Genomic DNA, 19,606 nt, shown 5'->3' with positions numbered 1-19,606 from the left:
GAACAGGCGTGGAAGGCATCTGTCTGGTCTTTCTGGATAGCTGGGTCCTTCAGTGATCAGTGGATCAGGTATGCTAGATGTAAGTACTTTTGGGATTCAGGATGACACTGGGGATGGTCTCGAGGGAGAATTAAATGATTTTTTTTGTTGTAAAAATTTCTTTGATAGTTATCCCCTTTTCCAGCTTGCAAATGCTCTGGGCACAGGCCACACAGTATGTAAGGATGTGTTATATAAAAGCATTTTGCCACATACCTTAAAGCCTGTGGTTCAGTGGGCAAGTAGGTGCTACAGACATCCCTTTGAGTTGTGTGATTGGGCATCAGAGTCACAGGGTTGTCTGTTCCATGATTGGATGAACTGTTTTGGCACTAAAATAACTTTTTTTGCCATGAAGTCAATATTATTTTGCAATTAATCAGCTCTTGGCAATGGGCTCTGAATTTGCTCTCTGCAAATGTCTGTGTGAACAAAACATTGCTCCCACTGGTGACTGTGGGGGGGAAAAGGAGACATGTGAATGCAGCTTGAAGTGTGACTTGGAATTCTCAAACCCAGCTGGGACTCACTGCCCTTGCCACTGGCCCAGCTCTCAGGCAGTGGAGGTGAGAGGGGTGTTTGTATTGGCTGCTCTCACTAGATGGGGATGCACATCTGCTCTATGGAGGGAAGAAAGGGCACATTCCGCCGCCCCAGCTTTCCATGGAGTCTGGACTCTTGTGGGTAAATTTATGGAGTCAGAAGACTCACAGCTGAGCTGTTAGAGGTGGAAAGTCAGTTCCCAGCCAGCCAGCTCCAGCGACGGAAATGTAGTGCCCTATGGAGCGTTTTCAACACGTCCAGTCTAGTTTTTAAAACGCTCAGGACATAATTTACCTACTAAAGCTGCCCCTGCTTGGCCGGCTGGAAGCAGGGTGCCGGGCGGGCCCCATGTGCAACTTTTCAGGGCTAAAGTGAGCACACAGGGATTCTGAGCACTTCTACCCTGGGGATCCAGCCAGCGTGGGGGAATCCCCAGCAGGGAAGGGGTCAGGGGAGCCGACCTTACATTGCATCCCAGCGCAGGGGGCATATTGGGGTGTTCTTGGGAGGAGAGGCACGGGGTGGTCTGTGCGCTCCAGTCCCACATGGGGGCTACCCTCCTGGCGCTACATTAATAGTCACCCAATAATCCCTCCGCCTGGGCTCTTCCTGGAGATTGGCGCCTGCCCGGCTGGGCCCGAGCCCTCTCGGAGATCAAGAAAGGCCTGGGCTACTTCCAGCTCTGGACGCCGCTCGACACGGTACAAATCAAACGGGAGGACACCTGAAAACAAAATAAGTCACCACGAGAAAAAAAGGGGACGGCCTTGGACTCTTGGTGTGTTTAATGTAACAAACGCTTCTCACCTTGTTCCCTGCCAGGGCTCTAGTCCCTGAGCCACCAGCGGCCCCTGAGCCCCCCCGGGAGCCCCAGGACAAGGCCAAATGAGGCTCCTGCTCCCCCCTGCCACGGCCCTGGCTGGGCCCCCTCTACACACCAGGCAGGAGGCAGCCCGGGGAAAGGGGACAAGGCCAGTCGTACAGCTGTGCAGGGGACTCAGCTCCTGGCAGCGGGGGTGCAGCCCCCCCCCCCAGCGGGGCAGCTAAGGCAGCCCCAGGGTTGGCTCTGCAGCGGGGCACAGCCCCCTCCCCTCCCCTCCGGGCGCAGATCCCAGTCCGGCCCCGCTCTCCCCCGCCCCCTTCCCCGCCCCGCTCCCAGCTCGGCTCCCCGGCGGCTGGCGCCGCTCCCCGCGGCCATGAGCCCCGCCGCGCTGCTGCGCTGCGCCCTGCTCCTGCTGCTGGGGGGCTCCGCCGCGAAGGGGGCGGCAGGGGGCAGCCCCGCCGGGCAGCCGCCGGAGCTGCCCAGCGTGGTGATCGCCCTCCTGGCCCGCAACTCGGAGCACTCGCTGCCCCACTACCTGGGGGCCCTGGAGCGCCTGGACTACCCCAAGGAGCGCATCTCCCTCTGGTAAGGGCCGCGGCTCGGCGCCTCCGGAGGGCAGGACGCGGGGACGCCCCCCAGGCCCCACAGGGAGGGCCCGAGGACTGGGGTTAGTGCCAGGGCGAAGCAGGGCAGCCTGGTGCTGTGGGGGGCCGCAGGGATAGGGGATGGGCCCAGGGGGCTGGTACCATCCCTGGTCTGCCCCCTTACTCGGGGGGCTGGTCTGGGATCCCCGGCCCCATTCAAAGGGGCTCTGGGCAGTGGCACAGCAGTGAGGCTGGCAGCCCCGTGTTGTGGGCTGGGCATGTAAGAAAATGCCCCTCCCCGAGAGGGGATGTTCTCCCTCAGGTCCTGGGGCTAATACCACCCACCCCTGGCGTGTGAGCAGAGAGGTCGGAGCTGGGAGCCTCACGCCAGCTGCTTTCGCTGCCCCAGGCCTATCCCACAGCCTCTGACGCCAGCTGGTGGGAAATGTTACCCCAGGAGTCTCTGGAAAGAGCCTCCCGGCTCCTTGCCGTGTGGCAGCTGGTGTCCAGATGAGGGGTCTGGGAGCCAGCAGTCCCAATGGCAGCATGAGCTGGGCAACTCTTCTGTCCTTACCTCCATCCCAGACGCTCAAGGGCTTCCTGCTGGTCTGACTGCAGAAATTCCCAGCACACAGCACAAGATTGCGGAGGAGACCCCAGCCCCAGCTTCTCCCAGCAGGAGGCACTATGGAGCAGCTGTGCTGGGGGCGCTGAGCTCTGCAGTCAGACAGAAGTCACTGCAGTGTGTTGGGATCCCGTGTCCTGGGACGACCGGTCTGGCCGTCCTCTTAGCGCATCACACCTCAGGGGTGCGTGGACGGGAGTATTGAAGAAGGAGGTGCTCTCCAGGAGCAATCAGTACCCTGGCAGCAAAGACTCCCCACTGCCAGGGGTTGCTGGCAGGGCTGAGCCTGGCATTCCCAAAAGGCATTATTAAATTTCTTACAGTTTCACTTGCATGAGAGAGTCTGTGGGAGGAAAGCAGCAAAGATGAGAAGAGTGTGAGGGGGGTGGGGAGCAGAGCAGGGTACACACAGGCCCCTGGGCCATTTCTGCCCTCACACAGCATCCCGAGACCTTCTTTGGTGAACTCATCCCCGCCCTTTATTGCTCGTATCAGTTCTCGCCACCTTCTACAGCACTTCAGACCCACAACCTAACTTCTCCCCTTTGCTGCCTTCCTCCCAGCTTTCTGTAGCCCTTGGCCAATGAGGCCCGCAGCTGTTCCTTAGACTTGGCCTTACCTAGCCAGCTCCAATTAAGCCTTTCTGATGGAGCTGGCGGACTGTGCTCTGGCTCAGGCTTCCTAGTAATTGGGTGTAATTGGCAGGTCTGCGCAGCTCTGTCCTGCCCGCTCCCATTATGTACACGCCTGCACTACCTGGCCGGCCACAACCGGTACTGAGTGGCGATACCCAACATTAATGTCCCCCCACCTGTCTCCCTTGGAACAGGACTTTCCATTGGGTCCTGGCTGTGTCCTGGGCCTGGCACAAAGGCAGGGCTGAAAACAGAACTGGGAAAGGAGGTTGTAGGCAGTGGGTTGATCCCACAGCTCTGCGCAGAGAGACACAGCAGGGCACAGGGAGCTGAGGTTCGTTTAAGGCATGTTGGAGCGTTTGGCTGGGTAGCGGGGGTGCCCACACAACCCAATGCCTGTCTCTCTGATTGGGTTCTGCGGAAGCCCAGCAGGCTGGACGGGCCTCCATGGATTTGGACAGAGTGCACGCTTGTGTGCTATTGTAAAGCGTTCCAGGCCTGCACCGAGAATGGGGGAGAGAAGGAGGACTGGAACAGCAAGTGAAGGAGATGGGCAAATTCCACATTGGGAAGAGCCTTGTTTGAAGACAATGAGCCCTTGTGTTTGGCGGCTGCCCAGGCATGGGCAGGGCAGCGTGTGCCTCTTGAGGCCTGGTCACAGAGTCTGCAGTTTGGAAGGAATTGTAATTTCACATTCCCTCTCAGCAGCAGAGACTTGGTTGTTTAAAATTACATGTTAAATCTCCACCAAGTTCCTGCTTGCCGCCTTTGCTGGTGCCAGCATCCCTAGGAGGTATTTATAGTGCAGGAGCCAGGGCATGTGCCAGGGTGGCTCGCATATCTCCTTTTAAAGGAACAGCAGTGTCTCAAGGGTGGAAACAGAGTTCACAAGGTGGTCTAAGTGCTCCTGTTCCTGGATAGAAACATCCTGGGCTGAACTGAGTCCTGAGGCCCATGCAGTTACATCACTGATGAATTTGGCCCATCTGGACCATATTAGAAAACTGGTAACTCAATCTGTAGTTTTGCATTGCAGAGATGGTCTAACCCCCATTTGATAGGTGGGGAAGCTGAGGCACTCAGACTAAATTACTTCTTTGCAGAGCAGGGATTAGAACCTAGGTGTTCTGGTTCCTTACCCCCCCATATTAGCCAGTAGATACCACTGCCTGCAGAAAGAGGGTGTTTTGGCACTATGACAAAGGAGAGCAGGGAACCAGTTTCAGAGCATTGGCATGCTGCTGGTAAGGGTGGGGAGTCTTGAGAGCTGTGCCTGGTGGAATCCTGCTCCTTGATATTCAGCAATCCGTCTGTCTGATGCGGCCAATGTCCATGAATGCAGGTGATGATCCAATCCACTTCCCTGGAGTTCTCCCATTCATCTGGGAGTGCTTAGGAGGAGCCTGTTTTTCTGTGGATGAGAACAGCTGCTGACATCAGATGGAATTAAAAATTGGATTTAAACCCTCATGCTTCAGGGTATGATCCAGCTACACTCTGTCAGGGGTCAGGAAGAAACTTCCCCTACAAGCTGGTGATTCCATAATTGTCCGCTGTGGGTTTTCATGCACCTTCTCCTGAAGCACCTAACACTTGCTGCTGCTGGACAGAGGACTTGGGATTATATAGACAAGTGGTTCTCAGCCTTTCCAGACTGCACCCCCTGAAGCCCAAGCCCCGAAAACTGGCCTTGCACTTGTGATCTCCGGGTTCTGAGCTAGTGATCTAAATGAGTTGGTGTACTAAGGTTGTTCTGATCCAGTTGAGCAATCCCTTGGCACTGTCGGAGGGTTTTCCCCCCATTCTGCCACCAAGGTCAGATCTATGCATGAGATGCTCAGCTTCTCCTTTACTCATGTACCCTGTGTCCTTCTGAGGTCTTGGGTCTTCCCAACTCCCTGGCATCCTTGTTTGTACAGTAGCTCCCCGCAGATGTCCAGTTGCATGGGCTTTGGAGGTTGAGAGGCATTTGCAGGGAGAGCTGCCTCCTGGGAGCTGCCACTTTGGTGGTTTCCTTTTGCATTTCATACGCCTGCGGCATGTGGTTCCAGCAATGTATCTGGGAGGAGGGAAGGAGCTAATGTTTCTTCTCTGTGCTGATTTCCCAGGTGTGCAACAGACCACAATATCGACAACACGACGGAGATCCTGTGGGAATGGCTGACGGCTATGGAGAAACACTATCACCACATTGAGTGGAAGTCTGTGGAGGAGCCCCGGTAAGATGCAGGGCTTCCTGGGGCCTTGCTATAGCAACGCGTCCTAACAGAGGGTGTTTCGTCCATTTTGCGCATAGGAAAACCTAGGCGCAGAGGGGCTGAGACGTTTGCTACAAGGGAGTCCGTCAGAGCTGGAACAGAATGGGAAGGCTCTGCACTCAGACTACAGGATGACACTGTTGCATTTTTCTTACGTACACATGGTGGTTTGCAGCTTCACATTTGGGGCTTACAAATCTTTGCATCTTGCATCCTCTTCTACCCTATGGTGCTTCTGATGCAGTCTAGGACAGGGTGCATGGATGTTCTCCTCCAGGTGGGATGGGGATGGTTTTCTCCCAGCACTTTCTCTAGTGTCAGCGGTTTGGTGGCACCCAGGCAAAGACGTGAGCAGCCTTGGCATGGTGGCTGTTTGCCCACCACATTGCAGGTCTGCTGCTATCTGTGCCGTATCCTGTTCTGGTCTCTGCAAACCTGCCGCGCTTAGTTCTGTTCTCTGCTGTCTTGTCCCGCTCTTGCCTGGAGCTGGCTGCATGGAGCGCTCCCCCAGGAGCAAGGGGCCCCTATGCACAGATGGAGCGAGAGGCCTCGCACACAGATGGAGACAGGGAGAGGCTGTTTCCACAGTCTCCTCGCTGGGAATGTGTGCACTGGGGTCTGATCCAATGCTGAGCCTGCATCTGTGAGTTACTCATATTTCTCCCCTCCCCACCTGGGGCGGCTCAGGCAGCCTCGAACCACACCACACATGCCTGGGCTGCTTGTGGGATGAGCAGGGTGGGTAGTCACAGGGCTGTGCGAGTGGAAGGGCTGCGGACTGGGGAGGGGTGGGGGGACAGATCCCTCCCCCTGCTGCCCCAGAGAGACAACTCCCCAAACAAACCCAGTCAAGATGAGCCCTTAGTCAAGACTGAGCTGATCCTGCCAAGGCTGAGTGGCGCGGCTGTTCGGCACACGCCTGCAGCGAGTTAGTCAGTTCACAGCCCAGTGCAAGTTATTAACTTTTTGTTTGCCTGATGCAGCTCTTACCCCAATGAGCTTGGCCCCAAGCACTGGACAGATGAACGCTATCAACATGTCATGAGGCTCAAGCAGGAAGCTTTGAGCTTTGCCCGGGCCAAAGGAGCTGATTATCTCCTGGTAAGAGAACTCCGGAGTTAGACGCATTGGGCCCCGTTCCTCCCTTTAGCACAGGAGAGATTTTAGCTAGTGTTCTCTGTGACTGGCACGCTCATGTGGCCTCTCTGGGAAGAGTCAAATGCCGCCCAGCTGATTAGCAGAGTGCCCATAGCGAGGCGTTTTGTTTCTACTGCTGGTGCACAGTTGCATAGGCCTCGGTGCAGACAAAAATTATTCTGCATGTGGATGGAAAAGAATTCCCACTTGGGAGGGAAAAGATGAGCAGGAACGTTGATTTCAGCCTTCCTGCAAAGCTCAACCTGGGCAATGTTATTCCTTGTCAGAGACATTGAAAGCAGAGGTGGAAGCACCTTGTTAGGCTACTCTGCCCACCCCCAGGGACCCAGGGCAGGATGGTTCCTTGCAGCAGATTCTCTGGGGGTGTATCCAGCCTACTTTGAAACAACAGCTGTTGTCTTCCTAACTGAAGCCTTATGACTGTGTTTTGTTGTGGGTGCTCCAGTGACATCGCCCGCAGATAAGGTCACTCCCCTGTGCCCAGCAGGGCTGTCCGAGAGAGGCCCCGCTAGGACAATACCCTCCAAGGTTTTGATCCTTGGCTGAGAAGCTGGAGGATGAGGGCTCAGGAGAATCCTGGAGCTTCCCAGAGAGGCATGGTGCCCTGCCTGGCCAGGCCAGCGCTCTCCGTCCTAGCACCCTACAGGTCACTTGCCTCCCTGATGTCTTGTGTGGGGTAGGTGCAGGCCCTGATTCGAGCCTGTTGCTCCCACTAAGGAGGACGTGTTTCCGCCACTAGCTCACTGACGCGGACAGCATCCTGACCAACAATCAGACTCTGAGGTTCCTGATCTTGCAGAACAAGTCAGTGGTCGCTCCCATGCTGGACTCCCAGACGTACTACTCCAATTTCTGGTGTGGGATAACTCCTCAGGTGAGCTGCCTGGGGTGGGGTATTATCCCCTGGGGTGCCCCAGTCCCGCCGTTCTCCATGGACATAGGGCAGGTCTGGGAGAACGTCTGCTCCCTTAAGCACAGCCCCAAAACCTCTTCAGCCTAGGAAGTGAACTGTAAAATTCCTGTGTGAGGAACCTCCCTCAAAGCACCTCCCCAGCCCCCTGGGTGTCCCGACCAGCCCAGGGTTGTTTCTGAGCCCAAGGTCTCGAAACCAAGTCGCTCAGTCCATTCAGGCTGCTGCTTCCTCCAAGAAATTCCACTGGTGCCTTCTGGGCTGGGTGCCACCTGCCCAGCTCCCTCCTTTCACATGAGCTCTGCTGTCTCCTAGAGCCCTGGGAAGCTTCTGACTTAGACCCCACATGGCAGGGCTGTGCTGCCAGCCCCATGGCTCCATTTATGTGTCTCAGGGTGGCCTGGGGCCTGGCTTGGCGCCGTGGGGACCTGGCTGTGAGGCAGTGCTCCATGCTGGAGCCCTTCCTGGCTCCGGTAGGTGGGGCAGACGTGCTGCTTTGATGGCCCTGTGGGTCCGGTCAGTGGGAATTCCATGCACACACGGCTCCCCTCTGTGCCGGTATTTCCCAGGGTTACTACCGCAGGACGGCAGACTATTTCCCCACCAAGAACCGCCAGCGCGTGGGCTGCTTCATCGTCCCCATGGTGTACGGCACCTTCCTGCTTGACCTGCGAAAAGAGGGGACCTCCCAGCTCGCCTTCCACCCGCCCCACCCCAACTACACCTGGCCCTTCGACGACATCATCGTCTTCGCCTACTCCTGCCAAGCTGCTGGTGAGGGCCCGCGGGAAGGGACAGCCGAGGAGAGGACGGGGCGGAGGCCCTGCAGCGAGTCGGACTTGCTCCTTTCTGGGGGACCCCAGGCATCCCATGGCCGGGGGATGGGCAGGGGGTCGAGGCCAGAGGCCTGTTTGCTGGGGAATTTGAGTCTATGCCCATGCGGATGTGGAACGTAAGGGTGCAAAAGAGCAGGGATTTCCCGAGGAGCCGTCTCCTGCCCCAGGCGGGTCCTGCACAGCCCCTTTGCCCAGGGCAGAGTGGTGGGTGGAGGCGGTGCTGGCTGACACAGAGCACATGGGGAAGGCTGGAGTGCAGAGTTCTCAGCGGACGGGTTGTGAGCAGGGGCAGCCTGAGGCTATTCTGGCTGCTGCTGCCTTGCAGGTGTCTGGATCTTCGTGTGCAACCAGGAGCGGTTTGGCTACATCAATGTGCCGGTGAAGTCGCATCAGACACTAGAGGACGAACACATCAACTTTGTGCACCTCATCTTGGAAGCCATGGGTGAGGGCTCGGGGCCCCGGCACTGGCACTGGCACTGGGGGAAGAAGGGGGCAGTCCCTGGGGCTTGGATCCCAGTGTGGCGTGGATCAGCCTTGGCGGGTGCCGCTGCCCTGGAAGGGGCAGAGTTTCACCCGCTTACCCCGGGCGTGTGTTGGTCTGCAGCGCTGACAGACCAAGCGTAAGCGATTGCTGTCACTTTGGCAGTCGCCCCACCCGGTATGAGGGAAGTGCATGGGCCCAGGTGGGCGTCCTGCTGTAAGGGGCTCCCTGGCTTTCTTGCTGGGGTCACAGCTACAAGCCCAAGGGTTGAATGGGCTGTGGAAGATGGAAGGCCCCAGCTCAGCTGCGAGGCCCTCTGACTGGGGGGCTGTGCTCAGCCTGTACCCTTCTGGTGGGCTCAGAGCACTTGAGCCTTCCCAGCTGTCAGGCCAGCTCCAGTCTGCGGTGTAGTGAATGCGGGGGCAGCCCCCACGCCCAGCTGCGTTTGGTGAGGCAGTGACACAGCTGTGGACCCCTGGAGCGAAGGCTGTGGGGGCAGTGATTCCCACTTAGCTCTGTGCTCTGTCTCTTGCAGTGGATGGCCCTCCGATGTACCCCTCCGAGCACGTTTCCCTCCGCCCCAAGCACCTCGGGAAAATGGGCTTTGATGAGGTGAGCACCTGGCGGCAAGCGAGAGCACATTTGCCCTCCCTGCCCAGCACAACACCCTCATGGTGGCTATTGTCCCTCCCAGTCCCTGTGCCCTGCAGGGTGATGTGAGGTGTCCCTAGCTCAGGAGAGCAGGCTGCTCAGGTGCCCACTGCTGGGTGAAGGACATGCAACATCCCTTGACGGGCAGCCTGTGGATGCACCGTTAAACCCCCATGCTGGGACACCAGGGACAGCACGCTGGGGCCTGGTGCAGAGCTGGCTCGTGGGAGAGAATGTGTGGTTGGTGAGGGAGACCTTACAGGAGGCCATGTCCCATGAGCAGAGGTCCCCCTGAGCTCCCACTGTGCAGAACGGTTCTGCTGTTGCTTCAAAAAGGAGGGAGCTGGCAAGGGCCCATCCTTCACCACCCTCGTCATGGAGTGGCGCTTGTTCCCTCCTCATGCCCAGCTGGGATAGAGCTTTGTCCATCCTCTGTGTTTGTGTGTCCTGTGCCCTCCAATCACAATGGCCTGCCCATCACTGGATGAAAGAACCCAATATAGACGGTGTCTCCTGCCCCTTGGTGATCGATTGTGAGACAGTGCCCCTCCCTGGGTGTCTCAGCTGTTAGTTTCTGGAGTGGAAGGGACTTGGAGAGGTCAGAGTGCCCAGTCCCTTGTGCTCATGTGTTATCTAGACCCTCCTGGATAGGTGTTTGTCTAATTTGCTCTTTAAAATCTCCTAACAATGGAGATTCCACAACTTCCCGATGCAGTTTATGCCAGTGCATGACAGGAAGTTTTTGCTAAACCTCCCTTGCTGAAATTTAAGCCTGTTGCTGCTTGTTCTGTCCTGAGAGGTGAAGGAGAACAATTTTTGTCCCTCCTTGAAAAAACCTTTTATGTACTTGAAAACTATTATCATGTGCCTCCTGTCCAGGTTTCTTTTCTACAGTCCAACAAACCCTCTGCATTCAGTCTTCCCTCATGGGTCATGTTCTCTACACCTTTAATTATAGTTGTTGCTTTCTTCTCTGGGCTTTCTTCCAGTTTGTCCACATCTTTCCTGAAACGCGGCACACAGAACTAGACAAAATACTTTGGCTGAGGCCTAAGCAATGCAGAGTAGAGCGGAAGAATTTATTTCTCCTGTCTTCCTACAGCCCTCCTGCTGATACTTCCCAGAATGATGTTTGCTTCTCTTTGCAGCAGTGTTCACACACATTTAGCTTCTGGTCCCCTATGACTCCCAGGTCCCTTTAGCGTGTGTGCAACTGACTGCTCCTTCGCCCTTGTCCTCCTTGAATTTCATCTTCTTTACTTCTGACCATTTCTCCAGTTTGTCCAGTTCATTCTGGATTTTCATCCCACCCCCTTTGGTATTTGATTGTCTTTAGATTTTCCTGATTAACTTGGTGCGGCGGCCAGACCGGCGCCAGCGGATGCTGAGCTCTCTGTATGAGCTGGAGATAGACGCACTGGTGGTGGATGCTGTGGATGGGAGGTGATTGCTCTGGGCTCCTTACCCAGCTTTGCCATGGTGCGGGTGGGATGCTCGGACCCCAGGGAGCGGGAGGGGGCCAGCAGGTTTCTTGAAGCTGAAGCTTAGCGCTCTCACTACTGCATTGGGTTGGGCCAGGGGATGCGTTAGGACACTGCTCATGCAAGTAAATGGGGAAATTCTACTAGATGGGGATGCAGAGGTGGACAACACTGGACGTTGTCACCTAGATTCTCTCCTGAGCAGGGCAATAAAGAGGCAGATGTCAGACGTGGTAAGAAGTGTCCTCTGCCAAAGCTACACACGAGTCCCTAGTTTGGGCCTCAGCCTGCCACATCCTCTGCACCCGTCAGGCCTCGCCCCAGGGAGCTGTGCTGGAGAGTCCCATCTCCACCAGGTGTGGCCAGGCCCCTTCCTTGAGGCGTTTACAGGGGAAAGGGCCTCACCTTCGCTAGGAATAGCCTGCCCCAGGTTGGCACTAGCTCTTGTCAGTGGGCGAGCTCCCCTCGGGGCGTGGTGCCTGGATTTGACTGGGCCAGGAGCTGGGACAGAAGAACTGTTGTTATTCTGGTGTGCAGGATAGTGGGAATTAGAGATGGGAAGGTTCTATCATGGCCATCATCCATCCTCCAGCCAGTGCAGGATTGTTCCCTAACCACGGCCTCTCACCTCCAGCGCCCTGAACAGCAGTGACATTAAGAACCTGGGTGTGGACCTGCTCCCAGGGTACTATGACCCCTTCTCTGGCAGGACGCTCACCAAGGGGGAGGTCGGCTGCTTCCTCAGCCATTATTACATCTGGAAAGAGGTAAAGGAAGACGATAAGCATGCGGGCGGGAGGGAGATAATGCTAACGCCATGGGGGCCCCGAGGCACTGGCCATTGTACAGAGTGAGAGATGGACTCTGCCTCTGCCTGGCTGGCATGGTGCCCTCCGTCGGAGCCCCTGGCACAGGGGTATCTCCTTTCCCCTGCACCGCTGTTCTTGGGGAGGGGGGATTCGTTACCGCAAGCCCCAACCAGACCTGGTGCCACTGCCCTAGGGAAGGGGGTCTAGGAGGGAGTGTCAGGGCCTGTAACGACAGCTGCTCGGGCTCTCCCTGCAGATTGTGGCGCGGGGGCTGGAGAAAGTGGTGGTGTTTGAGGATGACGTGCGCTTTGAGGCCTATTTCAAGGTGCGGCTGACGCGGCTGATGGAGGAGCTGGAGTGGGCACAGCTGGACTGGGACCTGATGTACGTTGGGTCAGCCCGCATTGGGGCAGGGGGAGGGGCAGGGCTGGGCGGGGGGCTCATCCCAAGCTTGCCTTCCGAGTGCTGTCACTGGTGGACTCTCCCCACACGGTCTGGGGGTCCCTTGCCTGCTCCCCTGTGGGTTAGTACCTCTGATGCTGGCTCCTGCTTTCAGACCGGCGAATGCCCCTGGCCAGGGCTGGTGTTCTGAGCCCCATTGCTGGTTGGCACCCGCCTTCTGGAGACAAGTCTGCACCCAGTCCCTGGCAGCCTGTCCACCACCTGGGATTGCTGCGGGCCGGGCTCCTTCCCTCAGCTGAGGGGCTGCTCTTGCCTCTGCAGCTACCTGGGCAGGAAGCAGGTGACCTCGGAGGACGAGGAGCCAGTGGAGGATGTGCGGAACCTGGTGGTGGCTGAATATTCCTACTGGACCCTGGCTTACATCATCTCCCAGCAGGGGGCCCAGAAGCTGGTCGCGGCTGAGCCCCTGTCCAGAATGCTGCCGGTGGATGAGTTCCTGCCCATCATGTATGACAAGCACCCCAAGTAAGGATGGGCTCTGGCTGCTGCTCCTGGTGCTGGCTGAGAAGGGGAAACCCCAGGGCTGGGGGGATCTCCAGTCTATTCAGACACCCCCCAGCTCCTCGAAGCGGGTTTGCTTCTGTTTCCCTTCCCAGTCGGGTGTCAGTCCGTCTAGTCTGGTTTGCAGCTCGGGCTCTGTGAGCAGCTCGGCCGCATAAGTGAAGAAACATGTGCGTGTCCCCAGCCCCCCTCCAGCCAGCGTTACTCGTGCGCTGGCGGAAAACATCTGTTCCCGTGAGCTCATCCCCCTCGGTTGTGGCCGCGCGCCGGTCTGTGGAAAAGGGCTGTCAGCGAGCTGTCGGGGAGGAGGGCTCAGCGCTGAGAGAACAGCCAAACAAGGGCTGGTGTGAGATGAGCTTAGCGCCACTGATTTCTCCCCCACGCTGCCCCTGGCTGGGCTGTGGGGCTCTTCTGCCCCCGGTTAGGGGCAGGCCAGCCGCAGAGGCGCTGGCTCTGACTCTGCCTGTGTGCCGGGGTAGGCAGAGGACTCCAGAGCTTTTGGCCAGACGCTGTTCAGCCGCACTGAAATCACACGCAGGGGCTGAGCGGGAGAACCAGGACCACTGGAATGCCTGGTGGACCGGAGAGTGTAGTTTTTGTGGCCAGGGAGTCTGTGCATGCAGGTGTGAGGGCGCAGGCTTGTCTGGGGATGGCAGCGCCTTTCCAGACCCCAGGCTGTAAATGCAGCCTGCGGTCAAGGCCCCCGGCTCCCTCCTGCATTGTCTCCCATCCAGCTCCACGCACTGTGCAGGCCCACCATAGCCATGGCCCCCGGACGTCTCCCACCTCTCCAGGGTGGCCGTGTGGCTCAGACTGAAGTGCTGTCAGATTCCACTCAGGCTGTTGCCATGGAGTGCTGACTGCCTGCCCCTCTGGCCGGCCTCGGGTGGGGCGCGGGGGGAGAAGGAGGGAGATAGGGAAACAGGGATTAAAAGAATGGAGGGAGAGGGAAGGTGGCCAGAGAAAGCCCTGGGCGTGCACCAGGAACCGTTCCAAGTCCCCAGCTAGCTCGAATAACGGCAGCCCAGTCTTGTCTGGCACTGGGTCAGCCCAATGGCCTAACTGGGACTAGCCGAGCACCCGGCTCTGCAGGAGGCCTTGGTCTGAGCTGACGCACAAGGCAGGTGCTGGGCCAGCTGTGGAGCTGGATGTGATGGGAACGGCCCCGGGGGTGGGGAGAGCTCCAGTCCAACTAAGGGCTGCCAGGAACCCTGCCATGGGGCTGCTGGGGTGCAGGGTATTGGGGGCAGAAATTGCCATGAGCCTCCCAAGAGGAGAGGAGGCATCTGCCCTATGAGGAGGCTGCTGGCTGCCCAGCATCCCGTTCCAGCCCCTCCCACAGTCTGGCCGCCCTCGCAGGCGGCAGGCTGAGCTCATCGCGGGATTCCTTGTTTGCTGGAGTTTAACGAGGAGCCTGGGAACGGCCCAGCTCTGCCGTGGATGCCAAGAAGCATGTTCCTGGGCAGTCAGCCCCAGCCGAGCGAAGCACTTTGGCTGTGGTTAGAGCTGTTCTGTGAGGGGGGGGATGGGCGAATTCCTCTCACCTACAGATTGTCACTGAACCAGGAGCCTGCCCGGCGTTCTGGGCTCCCAGGCCCAACAGGAAATGCTTCGGATGGTCCCTCTCGGTGCCGGGTCTCAGGGCACTTTCTCTTCGGTGTCAGAGGCCCAAAGAGCAGCGTTAGAGAGGCCAGGGGCTCCGCTTCCCCCACAGCTGCAGGCCGGCCCTGGCGTTCCTGGGGCTCACAGCGTGTGTTCCCCAGCCCCCTTGGGGTTTTGACCCAGCCACTTGGATTTTCCTCTCTCTCTTTCCTAGCGAGGATTACAAGAAGCATTTTGCTAAACGAGACCTGCTGGTGTACTCGGTCCACCCCCTGCTGGCTTACCCCACTCACTACACCGGGGATGCCGAGTGGCTCAGCGATACGGAAACATCCACCATCTGGGATGATGACACCAAGACAACGGGCTGGAGCGGCTCGCAGAAGACACTGAAAGGTTCCCAAAGGAACGCTGGCCATTCCTTCCGCTCCACCGGCCGGGACGAGCTGTAACGTCAGCCTGGTAAGCGCTGCAGAGTATGTGTGTAACCAAGCCAGTTCATGGGTTTGTATGGCCAGAAATTGGCTGCCAGGAGAAGCTGCCCTGCGAACGTGTCTGAAATCTCCCTGCTCGTCAGCAGCACCTTTCCCTTCCCCTACCCCACTCAAAGCACCCGACGGCCACCAAGGAATTTAGTCCCCCACCCTCCTTCCTCTAGCGTAGGTCAAACCAAAGCACTGAACTGGCCTGTGCTTGGGCAGTAGGTCAGTGGCAGGTGAACAGAACCCAGGATTCCTGAGTCAGTGCTTGAAGGGCAAGACCACAGCCTCTTTGAGCTGTCCTTGAGGGAGTGGCTGGGATGTCCCGCTGCTCCCTGAATACTTGGTGCTCTCCTGTGCAAGAGAACTGGGGGCTGACACTCACCCTTCCCCAGGGTTCTGACCCAGACCTGCTCTTGCGATGTTAGGGACAAATCCCTTTTTCTGCATCCCCAGGGTTGAGGTCATGGAAGGGAGATACGGACTGGAAACATAGGATGTCACATCAGTGTTCAGAGTACTTTTGGGAGGCAGTGTTATCCACTGGCTAGGGGAGGGGACTGAGCATCCGGCTTGCCAGGCTCTAGTCCTGACTGCCACTGATTTGCTCTGTGACCTTGGGCAAGTCACTTACTACTGTGTGTAAAATGGGGATGAGGTACCTCTGCTTCCCAGAGGAGGGGAGAGGCCACATTTAGCTGTTGCCTGTGAAGTGCTTGGAACTCCTGAGGCAGAGGCGGTGAGGGGAGAGCACGTCGTTCCTGGCATCCCAACATGCGCCTGACACGCTCGCAGCTCAGTTGGCTTCCTGCAGGTGTGGGAGGCTGGCTGGTGTATTTCACGGAGCTTGCTCTGTAATTGGAAAATGAGAGAGTGTTGATGCCAGACTGCAGAGCAGCCCTGGTGCAAACTGATGCTTTGTCTGTCCCAAACTTAGCACAGCAATCGTTAATCCTCATTGGAATTTCCATGACAAAGCCCTTCTGTCTGGCAGTTTTGTGCTAGCGGGAAATGATCCCTGGGCAGAAGTCTAGCAGCGAAGGGCTCCAAGTAGGAGCAAATGAACTGGACAAGGCTTGAAACAAAAAGAACCTGGCCTTGTTTCCATGGTCAGCACATGGTGGGTCAGGCACATAGCCTGGGCTGTAGTGTGCCAGTACATACCCTCTCTTGGCATTCTGCTCCCCAGAGGTGGCTGCACCACAGAAGTGGAAGAGACTATTCCTCGCATGCAGACTTGTACGTGGCCCTGGCTGAGCGTTAGGTGAGCCACGCAGAGTACCTGCTGTGACTCCAGCCTGAATCTGCTGCTGCGTCTGGGGAGTGTCCCACAGAGTGGGATCGCTTTACCCCTTCGCTCTCCGGTTGTGTATTGGTTAATACCCTGGCGGACAGTGGCTGTGGGGTGGGGTTCCTGAGCTGCACACTGAAGTCCCACATCCATCCACAGAACCTCTGCTGCATGTCGCAAGTTTCCCCCCGGCAGATTCCTGCCACTGGATCTCCATCCTGATGGGAGGGACCCTCTTTGTGGGCAGAGCAGAATCTGCTCTGCATGGCCCAGTCACGCTTTCTCTTCTGGGTGGCCATCTCCCTGAGATGTCCAGCCACACAGCCAGGCCGTCTTGCAATGAACAGGGAGACAAGCTTAATGCGGCACACGGGGAAGCTCAGTGCATAAACAGGGAGCATTTGGGACACTAAACTGTTGATTTTTGCAGCCTGGCCCCACATCAGCACAGGGACCTGGCTCCCCACAATGGCACAATCCCAGCTTGCACCAGTGACACTGGGTTCTCGTTTCCTTTTCCAGGGATGCTTCCCATTCCATGACCGCTACAAAGGAGCAACACTGTGAGCCACTCTGCCCTGCTGCAGATTCCACTGGCTACCGTCTGAGAGATGCAGCTGTGCTTGTGTGACCAAAGGGGGGTGCTTAACCTGGGCCTACAGTCACAGACCATAGGCTTGGATTGGACCGAGGGGGACCAAGTTTGACTGTCCAAACAACTCTGCTAGAGGGTGGAGCTTTTGGTTTTACCTACTGCTTCTTCCCCATCTCTACTGGTGCCTCTGTCTGAAAGCACAGAACTGTTTGCAGATGCACGAGGCTCAGTAGCCTTCCAGGTATTGGCTTGTCTGGTACTTTCAGACTGAGCTCCTTCCTGCAGGAGCCAGCTCTGCCGAGAGCTGCCTGGCTGTGGAGTTGGGGGTGTGTGTTAGAGCCAACGGCTGTGATTCTTTGGTAATACTTGTCTAGATGTTGTCCTATCTGATCAACTCCAATGGAATCAAACTCCTTCTCTTCTCCGCCCTCACTCGGAGCTGATCCCCAGCCTGCATGCCTTGCCGTGGCACCTCAATGTGAGGTGGGGGGTGCCTGAGAACTGCTGAAGAGGCAGTGCCTTGTCCCAGACTTCCAGAGTTGTAGGGGGAGAATCCAGTGCAGGTCAGAAGTAATGCAAAGATCGGCCCAGCTGATTGCAACTTGGAGTTCTCTCTGCATTTTGCCAGCTGGGTTTTCTCTCATGTGCAGCCTGTTTTGACTCAAATAAGCCAGCCATCAAGAGGATTAAACTGGGCTTTATTTAAACCAACTCACTCCTCCTTCATCACCATCTCTTTGTTCTCTGTAGCCCCCTCTAGTGTTCTCTAGTGTGTATTGCATTTGATCTCTCCTGCTCAGGACATGGGGCACGTACGTGTACAATAATCTGCAATGCCCAGATCACTCCCCTTCCTCCTCGTGCAATGCACGGCCAGTGCCTAGTGATTTGCCTCCGAATGCTACAGAGGAAGGGGAAGAAGCTACTCCCGTGTAGGAAGTCTTTATACTGGGTACTGATATAACTGATAGAAATATCACACCCTTAACTGATGTAGTTATAATGGTACGAAATCCACGTGTGAACTGGGTGGTGATGGGAGCTGAGAAGTGGTGGGGGGGTGGGCTAAGTGTGGGATCCAGGAAAGATGGACCACAGTCTGGGATGTCCCTGTGCGAGAAACCTTCAGCACCAGCCCAGCACTGAGCATCAGGCTCTGTGGAGGCTCTGTGTGTGGCAGGGGGGAGCTGCCGGCCGCCTGGTATGTGGCGTTGCCCTGCAGGTTGGTGTTTCCATTGCTGATTTGTGCAGGAAAATGAAGGCTGGTTTCATGTCTCAAACAGAGAACCAAAGACAGGAACTGCCTAGCACTGCCACTGCCCAGGTGACCTTGAGCCAGTCCCATCTCCCGTCTATGCCTCACTGGCCTCAGCTGTTGGACACAGGAGAAGAACCTTCCCTCCATCAATGGAAAGGTTAATTAGTTTAATATCTATCAAGGGTTTCAAAGACGTCCCCCCACGGGAGGAGGGAGCTCCATCTGCCCCGGTGCTGGGTACCCTAGATCTTGTTCTGTGCCTTCTGGATGGTTGCATCTTGCCGTGTCTTTGCTGGGCAGGGAGGGAAATGCCAGTGTGCGCGTCGACGTGAGAAGAGCTGTTTGAAATGTCCTTGCATCGACATCTGGGCAGGAGAGCAGGTTAGCCAGCGTTCTGCGGCCATGTCAAAGACAGGGAGCTTGGCTCAGCCCTGCTTTGCTCCCCGTGTAGTCACTGAAATGGGAGCGGCAGGATAAGTGTAAAACTTCCCTTTTAGCCCAGTGGCATTTCACAGCCACCTTGGACAACTCAGACTTTGCACTGGCTTCCCAAGTGCTGTTCAAAGTGACCCTGCACCCTGAGCATTCCTGGGCAGAAACCTGCAGCTCTCATGGTAGCTGGCAGTCTTACCTCCGTTTAGAGGAGCCTGGAACTGCTTTGGTGGTAGCCTGGCCCAGCTGTTCAGTGGAGAAGTAAAATGAAGTCCCTGCCCAGATAATCTTTGCCAAATCATCTATGCCTTTCCACCTGGTGCTTTCCTCTCTCCTCCCATTATATACTTGGCACTAGAATTCCTCTAGTCCATGGCTTCCCAAACTGGGGTGCATGCCCCTGGGGGGAGGGGCAGGAAGAAATTCTGGGGGAGGGTGAGGCAGTCCAGCCCCCGCCCCCGACATCCTCCCCACCTGAAGAAAGCTGGGCTTTGCTTCTGTGTCTCAGTCCATGCCATTTTACGTGGGCAATGCGGCACAGCTGCTGTCAAAAGCAGGCAGCTGGCAAAGACCCACCTGGAGCTAGCTGCCTCCTGCAAAGGTGAGTGAGTGTCAGGAGGATGGGTTAGATGGGGGGGGCTGGGAGTGCCTGGCTTTGTGGGAGGGGAGGGGCTCGGGCAGCCAGACGGCTTGCAGGGCTTAGGGGGCTGGCCCCGGCATTGCAAAGCTCCAGCGGCTTGGGCTGGGGGGTGGGCAGTTGGCCCCGGAAGTGCTGGATTCGGCCAGGTGGCCCCGGCAGCGTGGGGCTCAGGCAGCTCGGGATGGTGGACAAGCAACTGGTTCTGGCATTGTGGGATTTGAGTGGGTGGCTCAAGTGGCTGGCCCATGGCTGGGGTGGGCAGCTGGTGGGTGGGTGGCTGGTCCCAGCACTGGGGCTCGGGCAGCCAGTGGGCAGCTGGCCCCAGTGGCTGGCAGGTGGTCAGGTGGCTGGCCCTGGCAGTGTGGGGCTCGGGTGGGCGGCCCTGGCAACATAGGTCTCAGGTGGGCAGGCAGCTGGCACAGGCAGCTCTGGTGGCTGGCACAGGGCGCAGGTAGCTGGGGCTGCACCAGGCACCTGCAAGGGACCAAGGAAAACTGTTTGTGCTTATTT

At 57.3% G+C, this 19,606-nt stretch overlaps 1 protein-coding gene across 1 annotated transcript; it reads left to right on the top strand.

The window, feature by feature from the left end:
- The first annotated feature begins 1,746 nt into the window (after positions 1–1,746).
- On the top strand, positions 1,747–17,703 carry CERCAM (cerebral endothelial cell adhesion molecule). Its single transcript, XM_075015168.1, has 13 exons — positions 1,747–1,990; positions 5,358–5,468; positions 6,491–6,608; positions 7,405–7,539; positions 8,145–8,349; positions 8,737–8,856; positions 9,431–9,507; positions 10,883–10,989; positions 11,662–11,794; positions 12,093–12,220; positions 12,560–12,763; positions 14,616–14,863; positions 16,694–17,703. Exons 1-12 carry the CDS (start codon positions 1,779–1,781, stop codon positions 14,851–14,853), a joined length of 1,788 nt encoding a protein of 595 aa, XP_074871269.1. The 5' UTR covers positions 1,747–1,778; the 3' UTR covers positions 14,854–14,863; positions 16,694–17,703.
- The last annotated feature ends 1,903 nt before the right edge of the window (positions 17,704–19,606 follow it).

The sequence above is a fragment of the Carettochelys insculpta genome, chromosome 21, assembly GCF_033958435.1.
Source record: "Carettochelys insculpta isolate YL-2023 chromosome 21, ASM3395843v1, whole genome shotgun sequence".
Taxonomy (NCBI): Eukaryota; Metazoa; Chordata; order Testudines; family Carettochelyidae; genus Carettochelys; species Carettochelys insculpta.
This window is presented reverse-complemented; position numbering and strand designations above follow the sequence as displayed.

Excerpts from the sequence above, each read along its gene's own strand:
- CERCAM (XM_075015168.1), top strand. The coding sequence starts at position 1,779 with ATGAGCCCCGCCGCGCTGCTGCGCTGCGCCCTGCTCCTGCTGCTGGGG. Across the intron at positions 8,350-8,736 it reads CTACTCCTGCCAAGCTGCTG|GTGTCTGGATCTTCGTGTGC; the intron begins GTGAGGGCCCGC and ends GCTGCCTTGCAG. Across the intron at positions 8,857-9,430 it reads CCTCATCTTGGAAGCCATGG|TGGATGGCCCTCCGATGTAC; the intron begins GTGAGGGCTCGG and ends TGTCTCTTGCAG.